Source organism: Phyllobates terribilis, unplaced genomic scaffold, assembly GCF_046119375.1.
Source record: "Phyllobates terribilis strain yellow unplaced genomic scaffold, ASM4611937v1 Scaffold_9__5_contigs__length_417890890, whole genome shotgun sequence".
In the NCBI taxonomy this organism is placed as follows: Eukaryota; Metazoa; Chordata; class Amphibia; order Anura; family Dendrobatidae; genus Phyllobates; species Phyllobates terribilis.
The window spans coordinates 160,561,897-160,579,400 of NW_027362769.1; the positions used below are offsets into that span (position 1 = coordinate 160,561,897).

The 17,504-nt window shown below is 46.9% G+C and overlaps 1 protein-coding gene across 5 annotated transcripts in view; it reads left to right on the forward strand.

The window, feature by feature from the left end:
* Positions 1-17,504, forward strand: part of LRP1B (LDL receptor related protein 1B) — a 2,071,868-nt gene that overhangs the window by 1,724,062 nt on the left and 330,302 nt on the right. For all 5 annotated transcript variants that reach the window (XM_073647246.1, XM_073647248.1, XM_073647249.1 and 2 more), the window contains exon 53: positions 9,550-9,672. In XM_073647246.1, the coding sequence (XP_073503347.1) occupies positions 9,550-9,672 (123 nt within the window). The remainder of the gene's footprint in view (positions 1-9,549; positions 9,673-17,504) is intronic.

Here is a 17,504-nt window from a genome sequence, read left to right on the forward strand (position 1 = left end):
AAATTGGTCAGCCGTTGGACTCACTGCATACCCTATAACTGTATAGCAGACCCACTCCTTTCTAATGGGAACATGTCGTACCTTGTTACTGTGGCCCTGCTCCGTGTGTCTTTAAATTCTTAGTGGGGTTTTTCCTAAAATTGGTCAGCCGTTGGACTCACTGCATACCCTATAACTGTATAGCAGACCCTCTCCTTTCTAATGGGAACATGGCGTACTTGTTACTGTGGCCCTGCTCTATGTGTCTTTAAATTCTTAGTGGGGTTTTTCCCAAATGTTGGCAGCCCTTGCAGTCACAGCATGGGCATTACCACTATAGGAGACCCACTCCTTTATAATGGGAACATTTTTTTTACTGAGACCCTCCTCTATGTCTCTTCAAAGGGTTATTGGGCTGCGTCCAAATTTTTGGCAGCCCTTGCAGTAACTGGATACGCAATAACAGTATAGGAGACCCACTTGTTAATAATGGGAACAACAAAGCATAGCCGACTGATGGCTCTCTAACAATAGCGAGGGCCGACTGCTGGCCTTTTAAGAATAGTAAGGGTCGTCTGTTGTCCCTGTAAAAATAGGCTTTATGACTTTCAGAGTCCCTCCATTATGCATAAAAAAGGATGTGTCTGATGATGTGTCACACACCACATTACCAGATAAGATTTTTAAAATGTTAAAATGACATTTCCCGGTGAATGCATTTGTCTTAAAAAATAACGTAAAAAAACAAAACTATAGGATCTTTGTTTAGTATAAAAAACAGCATCACCAATTTAGCCTCAATGTAATCACACTGTTCAGCTCATTCACCTCCTCCTCCATCTCCGAAATGATCACATCAGCCACAAGCTGACAGCACTGCAGCACTGCCTTGGCCAAGCGGAAACAGGCTGTGCTGAAGATAACATGCTTAATTGACAAACCACCCAGCGCTGCAGAGTTGTTGAAAGCTGTAACACAGCAGCCTGATCTGTGGCTCTCACCGCTGAACATACAGCCAGGCATGGTCGTGTGTGACAATGGGCGGAACATGGTGACAGAGAAATGACAGCCGGGGTAGATACGGTTTCCTTCTATGCCAGTCCTTTCACCGAGCTAAAGAATATGGTTGTGGTGAAATACAACTCCCACTGAGAAGCTGTTTCAGATTGAAAAACATTGTGCCCACCAGAGGATTTGATTCTGAGGGCTAACCTTTCTCACTCGCTCAAGAGCCCCATAGCAGCTGCAAAGTTAGCGCTATCATGAACTCTCCTGACGTAGAAGCCAAGGCACACCAGAGGATTCTCTGGTGGGACCGTCCAACCCTGCTGAAAAGCAGTCCTGGCTAAGAAAAGTGTGTGGGAAGGTTCCCGGACACTCTATGGCTGCTTTTTTACTGAGGAGGAAACACACGCAAACACGGGGAGAACATACAAAGTCCTTGCAGATGTTGTCCTTGCTGGGATTTGAACCCAGGATCCCAGGGCTGCAAGGCTTCAGTGCTAACCACTGATCCAATGTGCTGCCATTCACCCTCTAATATCTAACAGGCTGGAGAAACTTGCACCTACTGCCACTCTATCTTCAACTCATTTGTGAGAAAATGTATTTGGGCAGCCACTCAGTCTACCAAATAAAATTCCTGAGAAGGAAAGTGGGGATGGCTTCGCTACTGGTACTGGGGGCAGTGCTAATACCATGGCGTCATACCATAGTTTGCTGGAAATATTCCAGGCTGGTAGGAGGCAAGCAAATTCCCACAGAAAAGTACCAGCAGTAATGTTCAGGCCACATTTCAAGTGCAAGCAGCTTTAGAGGACTTCCTGAGAGAAATGACATGCAGGGTAGAAACGGTTTCCCTCTATGCCAGTCCTTTCACTGAGCTAAATACAACTCTCAGACAAAAAAGTTGTGGACTGGCTCCGTACCGTCCCTGGCCACATTCACCTGTCCACGTGTTTGTGGTTAGGCGGTCCTTCCCAGTAAGTGCACTGGGGAGGGCACGGGTAATGTTGTGGGACCCGTGCTTGTGGAAGGCGGAGGTGATACCGGGAAATATAGTGGCGGCTGGGGACCGAGTATGGACACCCGGCTGCCGTCAGCATGAGGTTCTGAAAAGCTTCCGCCTTCACGAGCATAAAAGGCCATATTTAAAGTGCAAAGAGCTGCACAGAAACCTGGCAGTATAGTGTTGCGGCCTGTGGGTGGGTGGGTGGCTGGCTGCATACTTATCTTGCATTCCAAGTAACAGAAAACTAAGCAGATGGTGGCCTCTATCATCATCATGGCCTCACATCGGCACTATGAACTCTCCTGAAGGAGAAGCCAGGGCCCGCCGGAGGAGTCTCTGGTTCTCTGGTGAGCCCGTCCAACCCGACCGAATAGCAGCCCTGGCTAAGAAAAGTGTGGGGGAAGGTTCCCGGAAACTCTATGGCTGCTTTTTTAATATGGATCGGCCATGCTCATGCATGTTATTTCTCAAAACGCATTACAGATCAGGCCATTGTCCAACTCTGTATTCAAGAAATTAAATGCGCAAAGAAAGATGTGTGTGTGTCAAAATGTAACACGGGTACTTTAGATGCAGCGACACAGAATCACAGAGCAGCCAATACAGGGTTAATAAACAGGGGAAGTTTGTAAAAACAGGGTCAATCTCCACACAGGGAGTAGCAGGGGAAAATATGGGGGAAAACAAGGGGAGTAGCAGGTAAAAGTCTTTAACTCACAGTTCACAGTTTAACTAGATATAGCAGAATTGAACCGGTTGTAACCGACAGTTTTTACACTTAGCTGACTCTTTTCCTCCACAAGGCAGTTGCGAGCTGAGCTAATGTTGTGGGACCCATGCTTGTGGAAGGCGGAGGCGATACCGGGAAATATAGTGGCGGCTGGGGACCGAGTATGGACACTCGACCGCCGCCGGCATGAGGTTGTGAAAAGCTTCCACCTCCACGAGCCTAAAAGGCCACATTTCAAGTGCAAGCAGCTGTCAAAAATTTGGCAGTATAGTATTGCAGCCTGTGGGTGGGTGGGTGGCTGCCTGCATACTTGCGCTAGCATTCCAAGGAATGGGGTAGGGACAACTGAACACTGCAATGGGACAAGGACGTGGACGATGATTGTTGCAAGTCTGCAACGACAGGTGCATGGTGGGAGGAATCTTCACATACGCCAAACATCACTTATGATGGGCACTCTTTTAGTCAGTGACCTGGAAGTCAGAGATGCTTCCAGAGGTCTTCCCCATGCTGTTCCCATGTCTTTTCAGCACTGTATGCATGTGTCTGATGATGTGTCACACACCACATGGCCAGATAAGGTTGTAAAATGTTAAAATGACATTTCCTGGTGAATGCATTTGTCTGGGTTGAAAACAATGCAAAAGTGCAAAAACGCATCAAAAACGCTACGTGTGAACATAGCCCAAGTTGTGGAGGAGTATTTTTGTTTTGGTTATTTATTTTGCCTTATATACAAGTCATTACCCTGGAAAGGATGTTCCTTAACATATTTCCGAGGAAAATCCATTTTGGTTTAGTTTTTGTATGTTTTATTGTGAGTCCGTAAAAGTGGCGTAACACTCTGACCACGTTGTTGACAGCAGTGATCTGGGAGTCAGAGATGCTTCCAGGGGTCTTCCCAATGCTGTTCCCATGTCATTTGGGCACTGTTCCCATCGATTTTGGCAATTTTTAGGCCCTCTGCAGACTGCCGGTGGAGCCACCTGAAAAATGCTCGAGTTTCCCATAGACTTACATTGGGCTTGTTGCTCAGTTCGAGCACCCGAGTATTCCAATTTGCTCGACCCGAGCAACGAGTACCCGAGCATTTTAGTGCTCGCTCATCACTAGTAGTCTAATCACCAAAACACTGACTCCAATACAATGAATCGAAAATGAAATAGCTGTCTAGAAATTATGTTCCAAATTAATGGAGTTTATTATCTCTTATGTGGCCACTAGTGATGAGCAAGCGTGCTCGTTTAACCCTTTCACCTAGCATGCTCGGGTGCTTTCCCAGTATCTTTGCCGTGCTCGTATATTAAGTTTGAGTCCCTGCGTCTGCTTTATTTATGGCCTTTAGTCAGCCTCAACACATGCAGAGATTGTCTGTTAGGGAACCCTCACATGTGTTGAGGCTGTGTAACAGTCATAAATCATGCAGACGCAGGTGTTATGATCTGCTACAAGAACTAAGGAAAGAAAGGGAATCTGTCCCTACAATAAGACTAAGCTGATTCCCTACGTTGCAGCGGGCGACCTGTTCCTTGTGAACAGACCAGCCTTCGTCCTCAGCTAGCCTGAACGCAGACCTATAGAATAAAGGGAGGGGTCCCTAAAAGAACTAAGGACTGGGACAAAATTGGACTCCTCCTAGCAGATGTTGTAGCGGAGCAAAAAGACAAACAGTCAAAAAGTACTTAGAGGTCCAAAGGACCAAACGAACTAGAGAGATAGGTACCAAAGCACCTGGCTAGATAGAAAGTCAAATAACACTGAAGTCCAGCAAAGCCAGAAGGGCGGAGCTGGAATAAATAGGCAGCAGGTCACGTGACCAAAATAGAAAAAAACTAACAGGAGAGTTCTAACCGTACCCCCTCTTCTATGAGGATCCTACGGATCTTCCAGGCCGAGGCCTATCAGGAAACCTCCTGTGGAACGCTCTGACAAGTCTAGGGGCAGAGATATAATCTGCTCCTACCCAGGTGTTATCCTCGGGGCCGAAACCTTTCCAAGCGACGAGATACTGCAATCTCCCTCTATGTCTTCTGGAATTCAGGATACGAGAAAATTCATATTCGCCGTCTTCCACCACCGGAGGAACTGTGACAGAAGCATCCCTATCCGATACATCAGCCTTTTTCAACAAGGAAACATGAAACACAGGATTAATCTTCCAGGAGGTGGGGACCTCCAACCTAACAGCAGACTGATTAACCACTTGAAGCACCTTAAAAGGCCCCACAAACTACGGACCCAATTTTTTAGAGGGAATCCTTATCCGCAGATTCTTTGAAGACAACCAAACCATGTCACCCACCATAAACAAAACCTCTTGACGTCTCCTGTTAAAATACATCTTGGACTTTGTTAGCCTCTTGAAGGTTACAACGTACGTCAGTCCAAACTCTCTCCAAATCACCTGAAAAATTCTCCTCCTCCGGCACAGCCGACACCAATTTGGAGAATGAACCAAACGATGGATGTCTCCCAGTACAACAAAAAAAAGGAGCACACCCAGCAGAAGAGGATGTATGGTTGTTAAGAGCAAATTCAGCAAGTGGCAGAAACTCAGACCACCCCTCTTGATTGTCTGTCACAAAACAACACAAAAACTGTTCAACATCCTGGTTCTTTCTTTCTGTCTGTCCATTAGACTCAGGATGATACCCAGATGAAAATGACAAATGGACTCCCAACCTGTCACAAAAAGCACGCCAAAAGCGAGCCACAAACTGAGGTCCCCTATCAGAAACAATATCGGTGGGAACGCCATGGAGTCTGACAATTTCCTTAACAAACACCTTAGCGAGTGTCTTAGCGCGGGGTAGTTTAATGAAAGGAACCAAATGACACATCTTGCTAAAATGGTCCACGACCACCCAGATGACAGTGAAACCCTCAGACACAGGAAGGTCAGTAATAAAATCCATTGCCAGATGTGTCCAAGGCGCACTAGGAACCTCCAGAGGGCAAAGCAACACCGCAGCAGGGGTATGCGAAGCCTTTGACCTAGCACATACCGTACATTGATGTACCCACTTGATGACTTCCTTCTGCCACCCAGGCCACCAAAAACTGCGACTTATAAGTCTCTTAGTCTCAGAAATTCCTGGATGACCTGCCCACCGAGACTCATGATATTCCACAAACAAATCTTTCCTAAAGGTTCTAGGCACAAACAACCTCCCATGGGGAGTGTTAGATGGGGCATCCTCCTGGGCTTTCAGAATCCCATCTTCCAAAAAGGAGTCCAATTCTGCTACCACAACTCCTTCCTGTAAAATTCTCTCCTCCTCCTCGGTACCAACCATGGGAGAAAAACTGCGAGATAGAGTATCGGCTTTAACATTCTTGGTACCAGGGATGTAAGTAACAGAAAAATTAAACCGAGAAAAAAACAGTGCCCACCTAGCCTGACGGGCATTCAAGCGCTTGGCAGCATCCAGATAAATCAAATTTTTATGATCAGTGAAAACCTGAACCAGAAATTTAGCACCTTCCAAGAAATGCCGCCAATGTTCAAATGCGAGTTTAATAGCCAGCAATTCCCGATTACCAACATCGTAATTAAGTTCGCTTTCAGAAAACAATTTTCGAAAAAAAAGCACAGGGATGTAATCCATCCTTGTTCTCCTGAGACAAAACCGCACCGACCCCCACCGAAGAAGCATCAACCTCGACCAAAAAAGGCTTGGTCTCATCAGGCTGCATAAGGATAGGGGCAGAACTGAACCTCTCCTTGAGATACACAAAAGCTTCAATGGCCTCAGTAGTCCACTGGACAGTATTCGCACCTTTCCTGGTGAGATCGGTCAGCGGCTTAACAATTATAGAAAAATTCTTAATGAATTTTCTGTAATAATTGGCGAAACCCAAAAATCTCTGTATCGATTTCAAACCAATAGGCCTAGGCCATTCCTGCACAGCCTGAACCTTCACCGGGTCCATCTCAAAGCCCTCGCTGGAGATAATGTAGCCCAAAAAACTAATTCTTTGCACAGCTAACTCATATTTCTCCAGCTTAGAAAAAAGTGAATTGTCACTTAATAACTGCAATACCTCACGTACGCTCTGCCAATGAGACTCCAGATCTGGCGAAAAAAATCAAAATGTCTTCCAAATACACAACCACATTCTTACAAATAAAAGGTCTCAGGATGTCATTAATAAGGTTCTCAAAAAACACGGGTGCATTGGTAAGACCAAAAGGCATCACCAGATTCTCAAAATGACCTACCGGAGTGTTAAAAGCAGTTTTCCATTCATCACCCTCCTTTATTCGTAACAAATTGTATGCCCCATGGAGATCAATTTTAGAGAACCACTTGGCCCCCACTAACTGGTTAAACAAGTCAGGAATTAACGGCAATGGATAGGAATTGCGTACGGTAATTTTATTAATTTCGCGAAAGTCCAGACATGGACGTAAACCGCCGTCCTTTTTATTTACAAAAAAAAATCCAACAGCCACAGGTGACTTAGAAGGTCTAATGTGACCAGCAGCCAAGCTCGTCTGTATGTATTCCTCCAAGGACTTTCTCTCAGGGATAGTCAGATTAAATAAGCGACTCTTGGGAAGAGTAGCTCCAGGAACAAACTCAATGGTGCAATCATAGTCTCTATGAGGAGGTAAAACTTGCGACTCCTCCTCTGAAAAAACCTTCCAAAAATCCTGAATAGGTACAGGTAATTCCCCTTTTTCCACAGCCGCAATGCGACCGTTACAACACTTATCATAGCACTTAGGACTCCATGACTTAATCTCATTAGTAGACCAGTCCAGTAAAGGATTGTGCAGTTTTAACCAAGGCAAACCTAAAACTACTGGAGAAGGTAAATTATTTAATACCACCAAATCCAAATTTTCCTGGTGAATACCATTGATAGTGAGGGGAAATTCAGCAACCTTGTGAGTAATACATTTCAAAGGAGTGTTGTCAATAGCAATCACAGAAATAGGTGATGACAAAGGTTTGGATTCCAATTTAAGTTTTTCCAAAAGCCCCTTATCAATCACATTAAGTGTTGAACCACATTCCACAAATACCTGAAATTCAATCAAATCTTCCTGCAATAAGGTACTCCCTGAAAGAAATACTCCCTTAGAATTCAAACAAGCAATACGGGCGTAACTGACCTTTTTTTTTTCTTTGCTTAAACGAAGCTCACAGCTCTTAATTAAATGGTCAGATTTACCACAGTAAAAACACAATTCCTTGGAAAACCAGCGGTCTCTTTCCTGAGAGCGGAGTTACATCGCCCCAACCTCCATCGGTTCTCCGCCGTCCGAGCAGCAGACCCTCTGAGGACTAGGAGCTGCCATTGCAGGAATTTTCTCATCATTAACCCTGGCACGCAGTCTCCTGCCCACACGTATAGCTAATTGCATGGCCTCTTGCAATGTCACAGGTGCAGGAAATGCAATCAGCAGATCTTTAACCCTTTCACTTAGACCGGCAAGAAATGAACATTTTAACGCCGAATCATTCCATTTCACTTCTGAAGACCACCTTCTGAAGTGTGTACAATAATTTTCAACATCACCTGACCCCTGCTTCAAACGTCTCAGTTCTGTCTCAGCAGATGAGACTCGATCAGGATCGTCATACAATAACCCCATAGCAGAAAAAAAATCCTCCACTGATCTAAAACACGGATCATTAGGTTGGAGAGAAAAGGCCCTCCCCTGTGGTTCCTTGCGCAAAAGTCACATGATAAACCCAATGAGCTGTGATTCATTGCCAGAGGACCTGGGTCTCAAACAAAAATATAATAACCAAGCATTTTTAAAGGAAAAAAAATCTTGTTGTTTACCATCAAAAATATCAGCCAGTCCTACCTTTGGTTCCACAAAATGCGCTCCAGGACAGCTACTCACGTGTTGCTGGAGATCGGCCACCTCTAGAGACAATCCCTGCAGGCGTTGAGCCAACTCTTGAACAGACACCATGCTGATCCCAGGATTTCTTTCCAAGTTTAGTTTGGGCTGGACTTACTGTTATGATCTGCTACAAGAACTAAGGAAAGAAAGGGAATCTGTCCCTACAATAAGACTAAGCTGATTCCCTACGTTGCAGCGGGCGACATGCTCCTTGTGAACAGACCCGCCTTTGTCCTCAGCTAGTCTGAACATAGACCAATAGAATAAAGGGAGGGGTCCCTAAAAGAACTAAGGACTGGGACAAAATTGAACACCTCCTAGCAGATGTTGTAGCGGAGCAAAAAGACAAACAGACAAAAAGTACTTAGAGGTCCAAAGGACCAAACGAACTAGAGAGATAGGTACCAAAGCACCTGGCTAGATAGAGAGTCAAATAACACTGAAGTCCAGCAAAGCCAAAAGGGCGGAGCTGGAATAAATAGGCAGCAGGTCACGTGACCTAAATAGAAAAAAAACTAACATGAGAGTTCTAACAGCAGGGACTCGAACATAATATAGGAGCACACCGAAGATACTCGGAAAGCACCCGAGCATGCTCTGCGAAAGTGTTAAATGAGCACGCTCGCTCATCACTGGTGGCCACTTATAATCTTATAAAGTTCACTAATTTGGGAACATTTTCTATAGTGCTGTCTAATTTTGGATTTTATATATGAGATAGATAGACAGGCTGATTGAGAGATAGATAGATAGATAATAGATAGATAGATAGATAGATAGATAGATAGATAGATAGATAGATAGATATGAAGATATAAGATATCCTCCTCATTCTGATCCCACAAGACGCAGACTTGTGCGGTACAACTATCCTGTAACCTGTTTAGTCCAAAATCTGACTGTAAGAACGATGAATCTGATTTGCATCCACGCTTTATTTTTATTTTCTTCATATATTTCCAGCTCCTGTTACTACCTGTGATGAAAATGCTTTTATGTGCAACAACAAAATCTGCATCCCTAAACAGTTCCTATGTGACCGTGATGACGACTGCGGAGACGGCTCTGATGAATCTCTGGAATGTGGTAAGTCATTCTACTGCAATCCGGATAAAATATGTGCAGGTAATAAAGGAAATTTGCTTCTCAGTTCATGTTGGAGGTTAAAAAGGGAGATTAAAATGAATATTATTCAGTGCATGGGATGGGACCTGCACGGTTTATTAAGTTGAAGTGAATGGAATCTAAAACACAAAGATCTCACAATGGTGCACGAATAATCAGACCAGCACTGCTACAGCAGAGCACTATATGACTGGTCACCTTAACCGCTAACCACAGCTGGATCTACATAACTACCAACATTGGTTTGGGGAATTTACCAATACTTTCATCTTGCTCAAGGCTCTGCCAGCAGCTTACCTCACTCTCCCCATTAAAACTGAATACTCACTCAGCCGGGCGGGAGCTCGGGTCTCCGCCCTGCATGTTTGGCGCTCTTTACAGAGCCAATGAACTTACAGGGATTGCCAGCTAGTCACTGTAATGCCGCAGCCATGTTGGTTGTGGGCATTACAGTGATTGGCTGGCCACACAGCGTCACCTCGAGTATTTAAAATCAGGCGCCGCCATCTTGGACACAGTTGGTCAGGAACAGACAGTTTAGGGAGAGTACTGCTGGGCTAGGGAGAGTTTTATACTGCAAAATAGGTAGTGTAGGGTCTCTAAAGCCTGCAAAATCAAACCAACAGTCCTTCTCAGGACTAATATCCATCCCAGATATCAGGCAGGCAGGCAGGCAGACTGTGTAGGAGACGCAATGGTTATACCAACAAACACTGCATTACAGTCCTGTGTGCTGCTGCTGCTCAAATTGCTAGACTTAGCCCCAGGTCTCAGGGGCCAGGAAAAATCCTTTTTTTTTCGTCTAAATCCTCTTTTTTTTTCCTCAGCCAGACTATACAAATACCCGTCTTATTAATCTTTTGGTATTTTTTCCCCCCCAAAAAATTGAGTGTGTCCGTGAGTGTTCAGACACAAATATATCTGTTTAAAAGAGTCTGGTTTCGGCCAGATAACTAGAACTGTGGTTTTGCAGTTCCACGGTTCAAATCTCTGTATTTGACTTTTTTTCCATAAAAAAAAACAGTTTGATTGTCTCGCTGACTGTTCAGACACAAATATATCTGTTTAAAAGATTCTGGTGTAGGCCAGAGAAATATAACTGTGGTTTTCTTTTTCCACGGTTCAAATCTGGGTGTAATCCACCTTTTTGCCTTTTTTCCATAAAAAAAAACAGTTTGAGTGTCTCACTGACTGTTCAGACACAAATATATCTGTTTAAAAGATTCTGGTGTAGGCCAGAGAAATGGAACTGTGGTTTTCCTCTTCCACGGTTCAAATCTCCTTTTTATTACCCTTTTGCCGTTGATAGTGCGAGTGTAAGCTATTTTACTAAATTTACAATGGGCAAAGCATGTGGCAAGGGATGTGGAACTGGACGTTCTGGTGATGGTGCGTGCAGAGGATGGAGCCGTGGCCAAGGTGAAAATGTGCCACAACCAACAGCCACATCTTCTCGCTCCCACTTCTTGACCGAATTTCTAGTGAAGCACAGAACAACACCACTATTGCGAACTGATCAGTGTGAACAGGTTATTAATTGGTAGCAGATAATACTTCCAGTCACCTGGGCACCACCACCTCCGGTCTGTCTTCCACACACAGTGTTAATAGCCGTGAGTCTCGACTTCATACTCCTCCTCACCCTGATGCTCCTTCCTCCCACCATGCCGAGTGTCATCAGACATCAACTGATCCCACAGTTGGACACTCTGAAGAGCTGTTCACTGGTCCATTTCCATATTTGGGCCCCTTGCCTGCTCCGCTTGAAGTGGTGGAAGAGGAGATCCCATGTAGCAATGGCCAAATATTTGAACAGCCACGGTCACAGGAAGGCGACGCTGGCAATTTGTCACAAGAGTAGGACGATGATGAGACACAATTGCCAGAAAGTCAGGAGGAGGACCAGGGTGCGGAAGTGGAAGACGATGAGGTGGATGATATAGTAACTGACCCAACCAGGCAGGAGCACATGCAGAGCGAGGACAGCAACACACAGGGGGAGAGAGGCAGAGCACCCCAATAGGCAGGAAGAAGCAGTGTGGTGGCCGCAGACAGAAGGCGGGCAACCGTTCCCCGTAACAGCAACACGAGTGACATTGCCAGTACAACCGGTAGGTCTTCCAGAGTCTGGAATGTTTTTAAAGACTCTGCTGATAACCCCAAAAAGGCCATTTGTACCACCTGCCAGGCCAGCATCAGCAGGGGTGACAAACTACCAGCCTGACCACCACCAGCATGATCAGGCACATGTCAGCAAAGCACCCGACTTTGTGGGGCGAACCCCAGGGTCCACGACCAGTGTCAGCGGGTGTCACCACTGCTTCTTCCGCTGTTGTGCGTGTAAGAGAACCCCCTGTTGTGCGTGCAAGGCAATCCTCTGTCCATACTGCATGCAAAGACGCCCCCTCCTCTCAGTCTTCACTTGTTATGGCAGTTTCTCAAGAAACAGCATCAAGTCCACGTCCACGTCCCACCGCAGCGTTCAGTTGTCCCTATGCCAGACCTTTGAACAAAAGCGCAAATTTGCAGCCAAAGCCCCACAGGCCACAGTCCTAAGTTCGCACATTTCACGATTGTTTGCGTTGGAAATGCTGCCTTTTGGGCTGGTGGAGACGGAATCCTTCCGCAACCTTATGGCGGTGGCCATCCCTAGGTACTCGGTACCCAGCCGACACTATTTTGCCCGGTGTGCCATCCCCACACTACACAAGCACGTGTCCCAAAACATCTGCCGTGCCCTCAACAACGCAGTTACTGGGAGAGTCCACCTGACAACGGACACGTGGACAAGTGATTGTGGCCAGGGACGGTACAGCTCCCTGATGGCACACTGGGTAAACATAGTGGAAGCCGGGACCCAGTCCGACCTTGAGACGGAACACATCCTCCCCACACCGAGAATTGCGGGCCCCATGTCAGTCAGAGTTTCCCCCATAGTGTACAGCTCCTGTGCATCATCCTCCTCCTCCTCCTCATGTTCAGCCTCCATCTCAGATATCACCACATCAGTTACAAGTTGGAAGCACTGCAGTACTGGCTCAGCCAAGCGGCAACAGGCTGTGCTGAAACTTATAAGCTTAGGTGATAAAATTCACACTGTTTGTGAGTTGTGGACAGCTGTGAAAGAGCAGGCAGATCTGTGGCTGAGACCGCTGAACCTACATCCAGCAATGGTCGTGTGTACAATGGCCATAACCTGGTGGCGGCTCTGAGGTGAGGCGAGATCACACACGTACCATGCCTGGCTCATGTGCTTAACCTCGTGGTTCAGCGGTTTCTTAAATCGTACCCCGAGTTGCCAGATCTGCTCGTCAAATTACGCCGCCTGTCAGCTCATTTTCGGAAGTTGGCTACAGCTTCCGCCGCCCTTGCTGTGTTACAGCAGCGTTTGCAGCTTCCGGAACACCGACTGGTGTGTGATGTCCCCACACGTTGGAACTCTACCCTCCACATGTTGCAAATATTTGTGAGCAGAAGAGAGCAGTTGTGGAGTACCAGCTGCAACAACGCCGTCGATATTCAGGTCAGACTCCACACATAAGACATAAGGAGTGGACCTGGATGTCTGACATATGTACCATCCTGACAAACTTTGAGGAGTCCACCAAGATGTTAAGTGGCGATGACGCCATCATTAGCGTCAGCATCCCACTTGTCTGTCTTTTGCAAAGCTCTCTGCAGAGAATTAAAGAGGAGGCATTGCAGCCAGAGTATGATGAGATGGATCAAGAAGCCGTAGCGGGCGATTTCTCACAGCCCAGCCTCATCTCATCCCAACGTGCATTGGGGGACAATGAGGGAGAGGAGGAGGAGGAGGAGGAGGAAGAACAGGAGCTGGTATCATGCGCTGTAGACGGTAGTACCTGTACAACTGTCATACCGTCGGTTCAGCGTGGGTGGCCTGAGGACAGGGGGGAGGAGAAGGAGGGGGAGGAGAGCATGGTCAGTCATCATCTTGGTGAGGACACGGAAGTCTTGCCCGTTACCAGTCTGGAACGCATGGCTGACTTTATGTTACTCTGCCTTAACCGTGACCCTCGCGTTGTCAAAATGTTGGGTGACAGTCATTACTGGTTGGTGACACTTTTAGACCCCCGCTACAAGGAGCACTTTCACTCTCTTATTCCTGAGGTGGAGAGGTCTACAAAAATGGGGCAGTACCAGAAGGCCCTTGCTGCAGAACTGTTAAAAAAATTCCCATCTGAACATGCTAGCAGCAGAGGTCACAGTTCGTTGCCCAACCAAGGCGTACAGGCGAGAGAGACGCAACTCCAATCCAGCAGAGGCATGGGAACACTGTCAACGTTCTGGGACAGTTTTCTGAGACCCGCCCAGCTTACAGGCCCTGAGGCGCGGGGTACTCTCACAAGGAGTGGAAAGTTTCCAAAGATGGTGAGAGAGTAACTTGCCAACTGTACCAGGGTCCTCCGTGATTCCTCTGTGCATTTTAATTATTGGGTATCCAAGCTGGACACTTGGAATGAACTCGCTCTGTACGACTTGGAGGTCCTTGCCTGCCATGCCGCTAGCGTGTTATCGGAGTGTGATTTTAGTGCCGCTGGGGGAATTATAACTGATAAGCGCACTCGCCTGTCAACTGACAATGCTGACAAGCTGACCCTTATCAAAATGAACAAGGGCTGGATTGGGCCAGACTTCTCATCACCACCAAATGACAGCAGAGTAACATAAAGTCAAATCCACTGTGTTATTTTGGGAGGTGTATTCCCATGCACCGCTTCACACCCACACATGGGCATATGCTTCCTCATTCCGACTGTTTTTTGCTCTTCTCCTTATCCTCAGCCTCCACCACCACTATACCACCAGGGTGACCGTGGTCCGTGTTGCCAGCATTGCAAGTTCCTCCATCATAATTTTTGGCAGCTTTTGCTTGGAAGGCATAGGCAAAGACTATGAGAGACCCACTCCCCAATAATGGGAATAATGTTTTTAATATGCTGTACTGCAGGGCAGGCGTCAGCACCCGGCGCACCCGGGCAAGTGCCGGGGCCCTGAGCAGGCGGGGGGGCCCACTCACCGTTGGGAACCCCGGCGCACTATGGGACCCATGAGCGATGCGGTGAGGTGCCGGTGTCAGCGCCCGCTCCCCCCCGCTTGCTCAGGGCCCCGGCACAATACTTACCTCTCCTCGTGCCTCCGCAGCAGTTCTGGTCTCTTCCGCGGCTGCTGCACTGTGACGTCTCAGGTCAGAGGGTGCGGTGACGTCTTTACACCGCGCTCTCTCCTGAGGCAGCGCACAGTGGGAAGACGCCGGCAACGCGGCTGAGGAATCTGGAGCAGTGGCAGCAGGTGAGAAGTGAGGTGAGTATTTGATTTTTTTTTATATGTATGGAGGCATGGGGCATTATATGGTGGAGGGGGGGACAAGTGACATCCTGCATGGGGCATTATATGGGGGGAGAGGGGACATCCTGCATGGGGCATTATATGGGGGGAGAGGGGACATCCTGCATGGGGCATTATATGGGGTGGGTGACATCCTGCATGGGGCATTATATGGGGAGGTGACATCTTGCATGGGGCATTATATGTGGGGGTGACATCCTGCATGGGGCATTATATGGGGGCGTGACATCCTGCATGGGGCATTATATGGGGGGGAGAGGTGACATCCAGCATAGGGCATTATATGGGGGGGGAGAGGTGACATCCTGCATGGGGCATTATATGGGTGGGAGAGGTAACATCCTGCATGGGGCATTATATGGTGGGGGAGAGGTGACATCCTGCATGGGGCATTATATGGTGGGGGAGAGGTGACATCCTGCATGGGACATTATATGGGGGGGAGGAGTGACATCCTGCATGGGGCATTATATGGGGAGGGAGGTGACATCCTGCATGGGACATTATATGGGGGGGTGACATCATACATGTGGCATTATATGGGGGGGAGGTGACATCCTGCATGGGGCATTATATGGGGGGTAGAGGTGACATCCTGCATGGGGCATTATATGGGGGGGAGAGGTGACATTCTGCATGGGGCATTATATGGGGGGGAGAGGTGACATCCTGCATGGGGCATTATAAAGGGGTGACATCCTGCATGGGGCATTATGTGGAGGCCAATATCCTCTATGTAGCGTTATATGGGGGCCAGTATCCTGTATGGAGCATTATATGGGGACCAGTATCCTGTATGGAGCATTATATGGGGACCAGTATCCTGTATGCAACGTTATATGGGGGCCAGTATCCTGTATGGAGCGTTATATGGGGGCCAGTATCCTGCATGGAGAGTTATATGGGGACCAGTATTATGCATGGAGGACTATACTATCCGGTCTGCACTGTGCGTTGAGAGAATTCGCTGGTTTCTGAGCTATTGTGGAATTTACAATAGATATCGCTCATGTAATGTAAGAAGTGAAATCTTTGGCATTGTACTATATATATATATGTCTCTGCGGTATCTGTGCATCATGAAGCGTGGTATGTGTTAAAGGGGCCCACTGAAACTCTGTCGCCCAGGGCCCACAAAAACCTGGAGCTGGTTCTGCTGTACTGCATGGCTCTTGTAAGGGGCATTGCAAGTTCCTCTGTCCTAATTTTTGGCAGCTTTTGCTTGGAAGGCATAGGCAAAGACTATGGGAGACCCACTCCCCAATAATGGGAATAATGTTTTTAATATGCTGTACTGCATGGCTCTTGTAAGGGGCATTGCAAGCTCCTCTGTCCTAATTTTTGGCAGCTTTTGCATGGAAGACATAGGCAAAGACTATGGGAGACCCACTCCCCAATAATGGGAATAATGTTTTTAATATGCTGTACTGCATGGCTCTTGTAAGGGGCATTGCAAGTTCCTCCTTCCTAATTTTTGGCAGCTTTTGCTTGGAAGGCATAGGCAAAGATTATGGGAGACTCACTCCCCAATAATGGGAATAATGTTTTTAATATGCTGTACTGCATGGCTCTTGTAAGGGGCATTAAAATCATCTTGTTAAGCTACTGTGACCTCCACGTCTCTTCCAAGGGTCATTGATATTGTCTTTTTATTCCACTGTAACCTCCACCACTCTTCCCAGGGTCATTGATATTGTCTTTTTTTTCCACTGCGACCTCCACCACTCTTCCAAGGGGCATTAAAACCGTCTTGTTAAGCTACTGTGACCTCCACGTCTCTTCCAAGGGGCATTAAAACTGTCTTTTTATCCACTCTGATCTCCACGTCTCTTCCAAGGGGCATTAAAATCATCCTGTTAAGCTACTGTGACCTCCACGTCTCTTCCAAGGGGCATTGATATTTTCTTTTTACTCCACTGCGACCTCCACCACTCTTCCAAGGGGCATTGATAGTCTTTTTATTGCACTGCGACCTCCACCACTCTTCCAAGGGGCATTGATATTGTCTTTTTATTCCACTGCACTGGGACCTCCACGTCTATTCCAAGGGGCATTAAAACCATCTTGTTAAGCTACTGTGACCTCCACGTCTCTTCCAAGGGGCATTAAAACCATCTTGTTAAACCACTCTGAACTCCACGTCTCTTCCAAGGGGCATTAAAATTGTCTTGTTAAGCTACTGTGACCTCCACGTCTCTTCCATGGGTCATTGATATTGTCTTTTTATTCCACTGGGACCTCCACCACTCTTCCAAGGGGCATTGATATTGTCTTTTTATTCCACTGCAACCTCCACCACTCTTCCAAGGAGCATTGATATTGTATTTTTATTCCACTGCGACCTCTACCACTCTTCCAAGGGGCATTGATATTGTCTTTTTATTCCACTGGGACCTCCACGTCTCTTCCAAGGGGCATTAAAA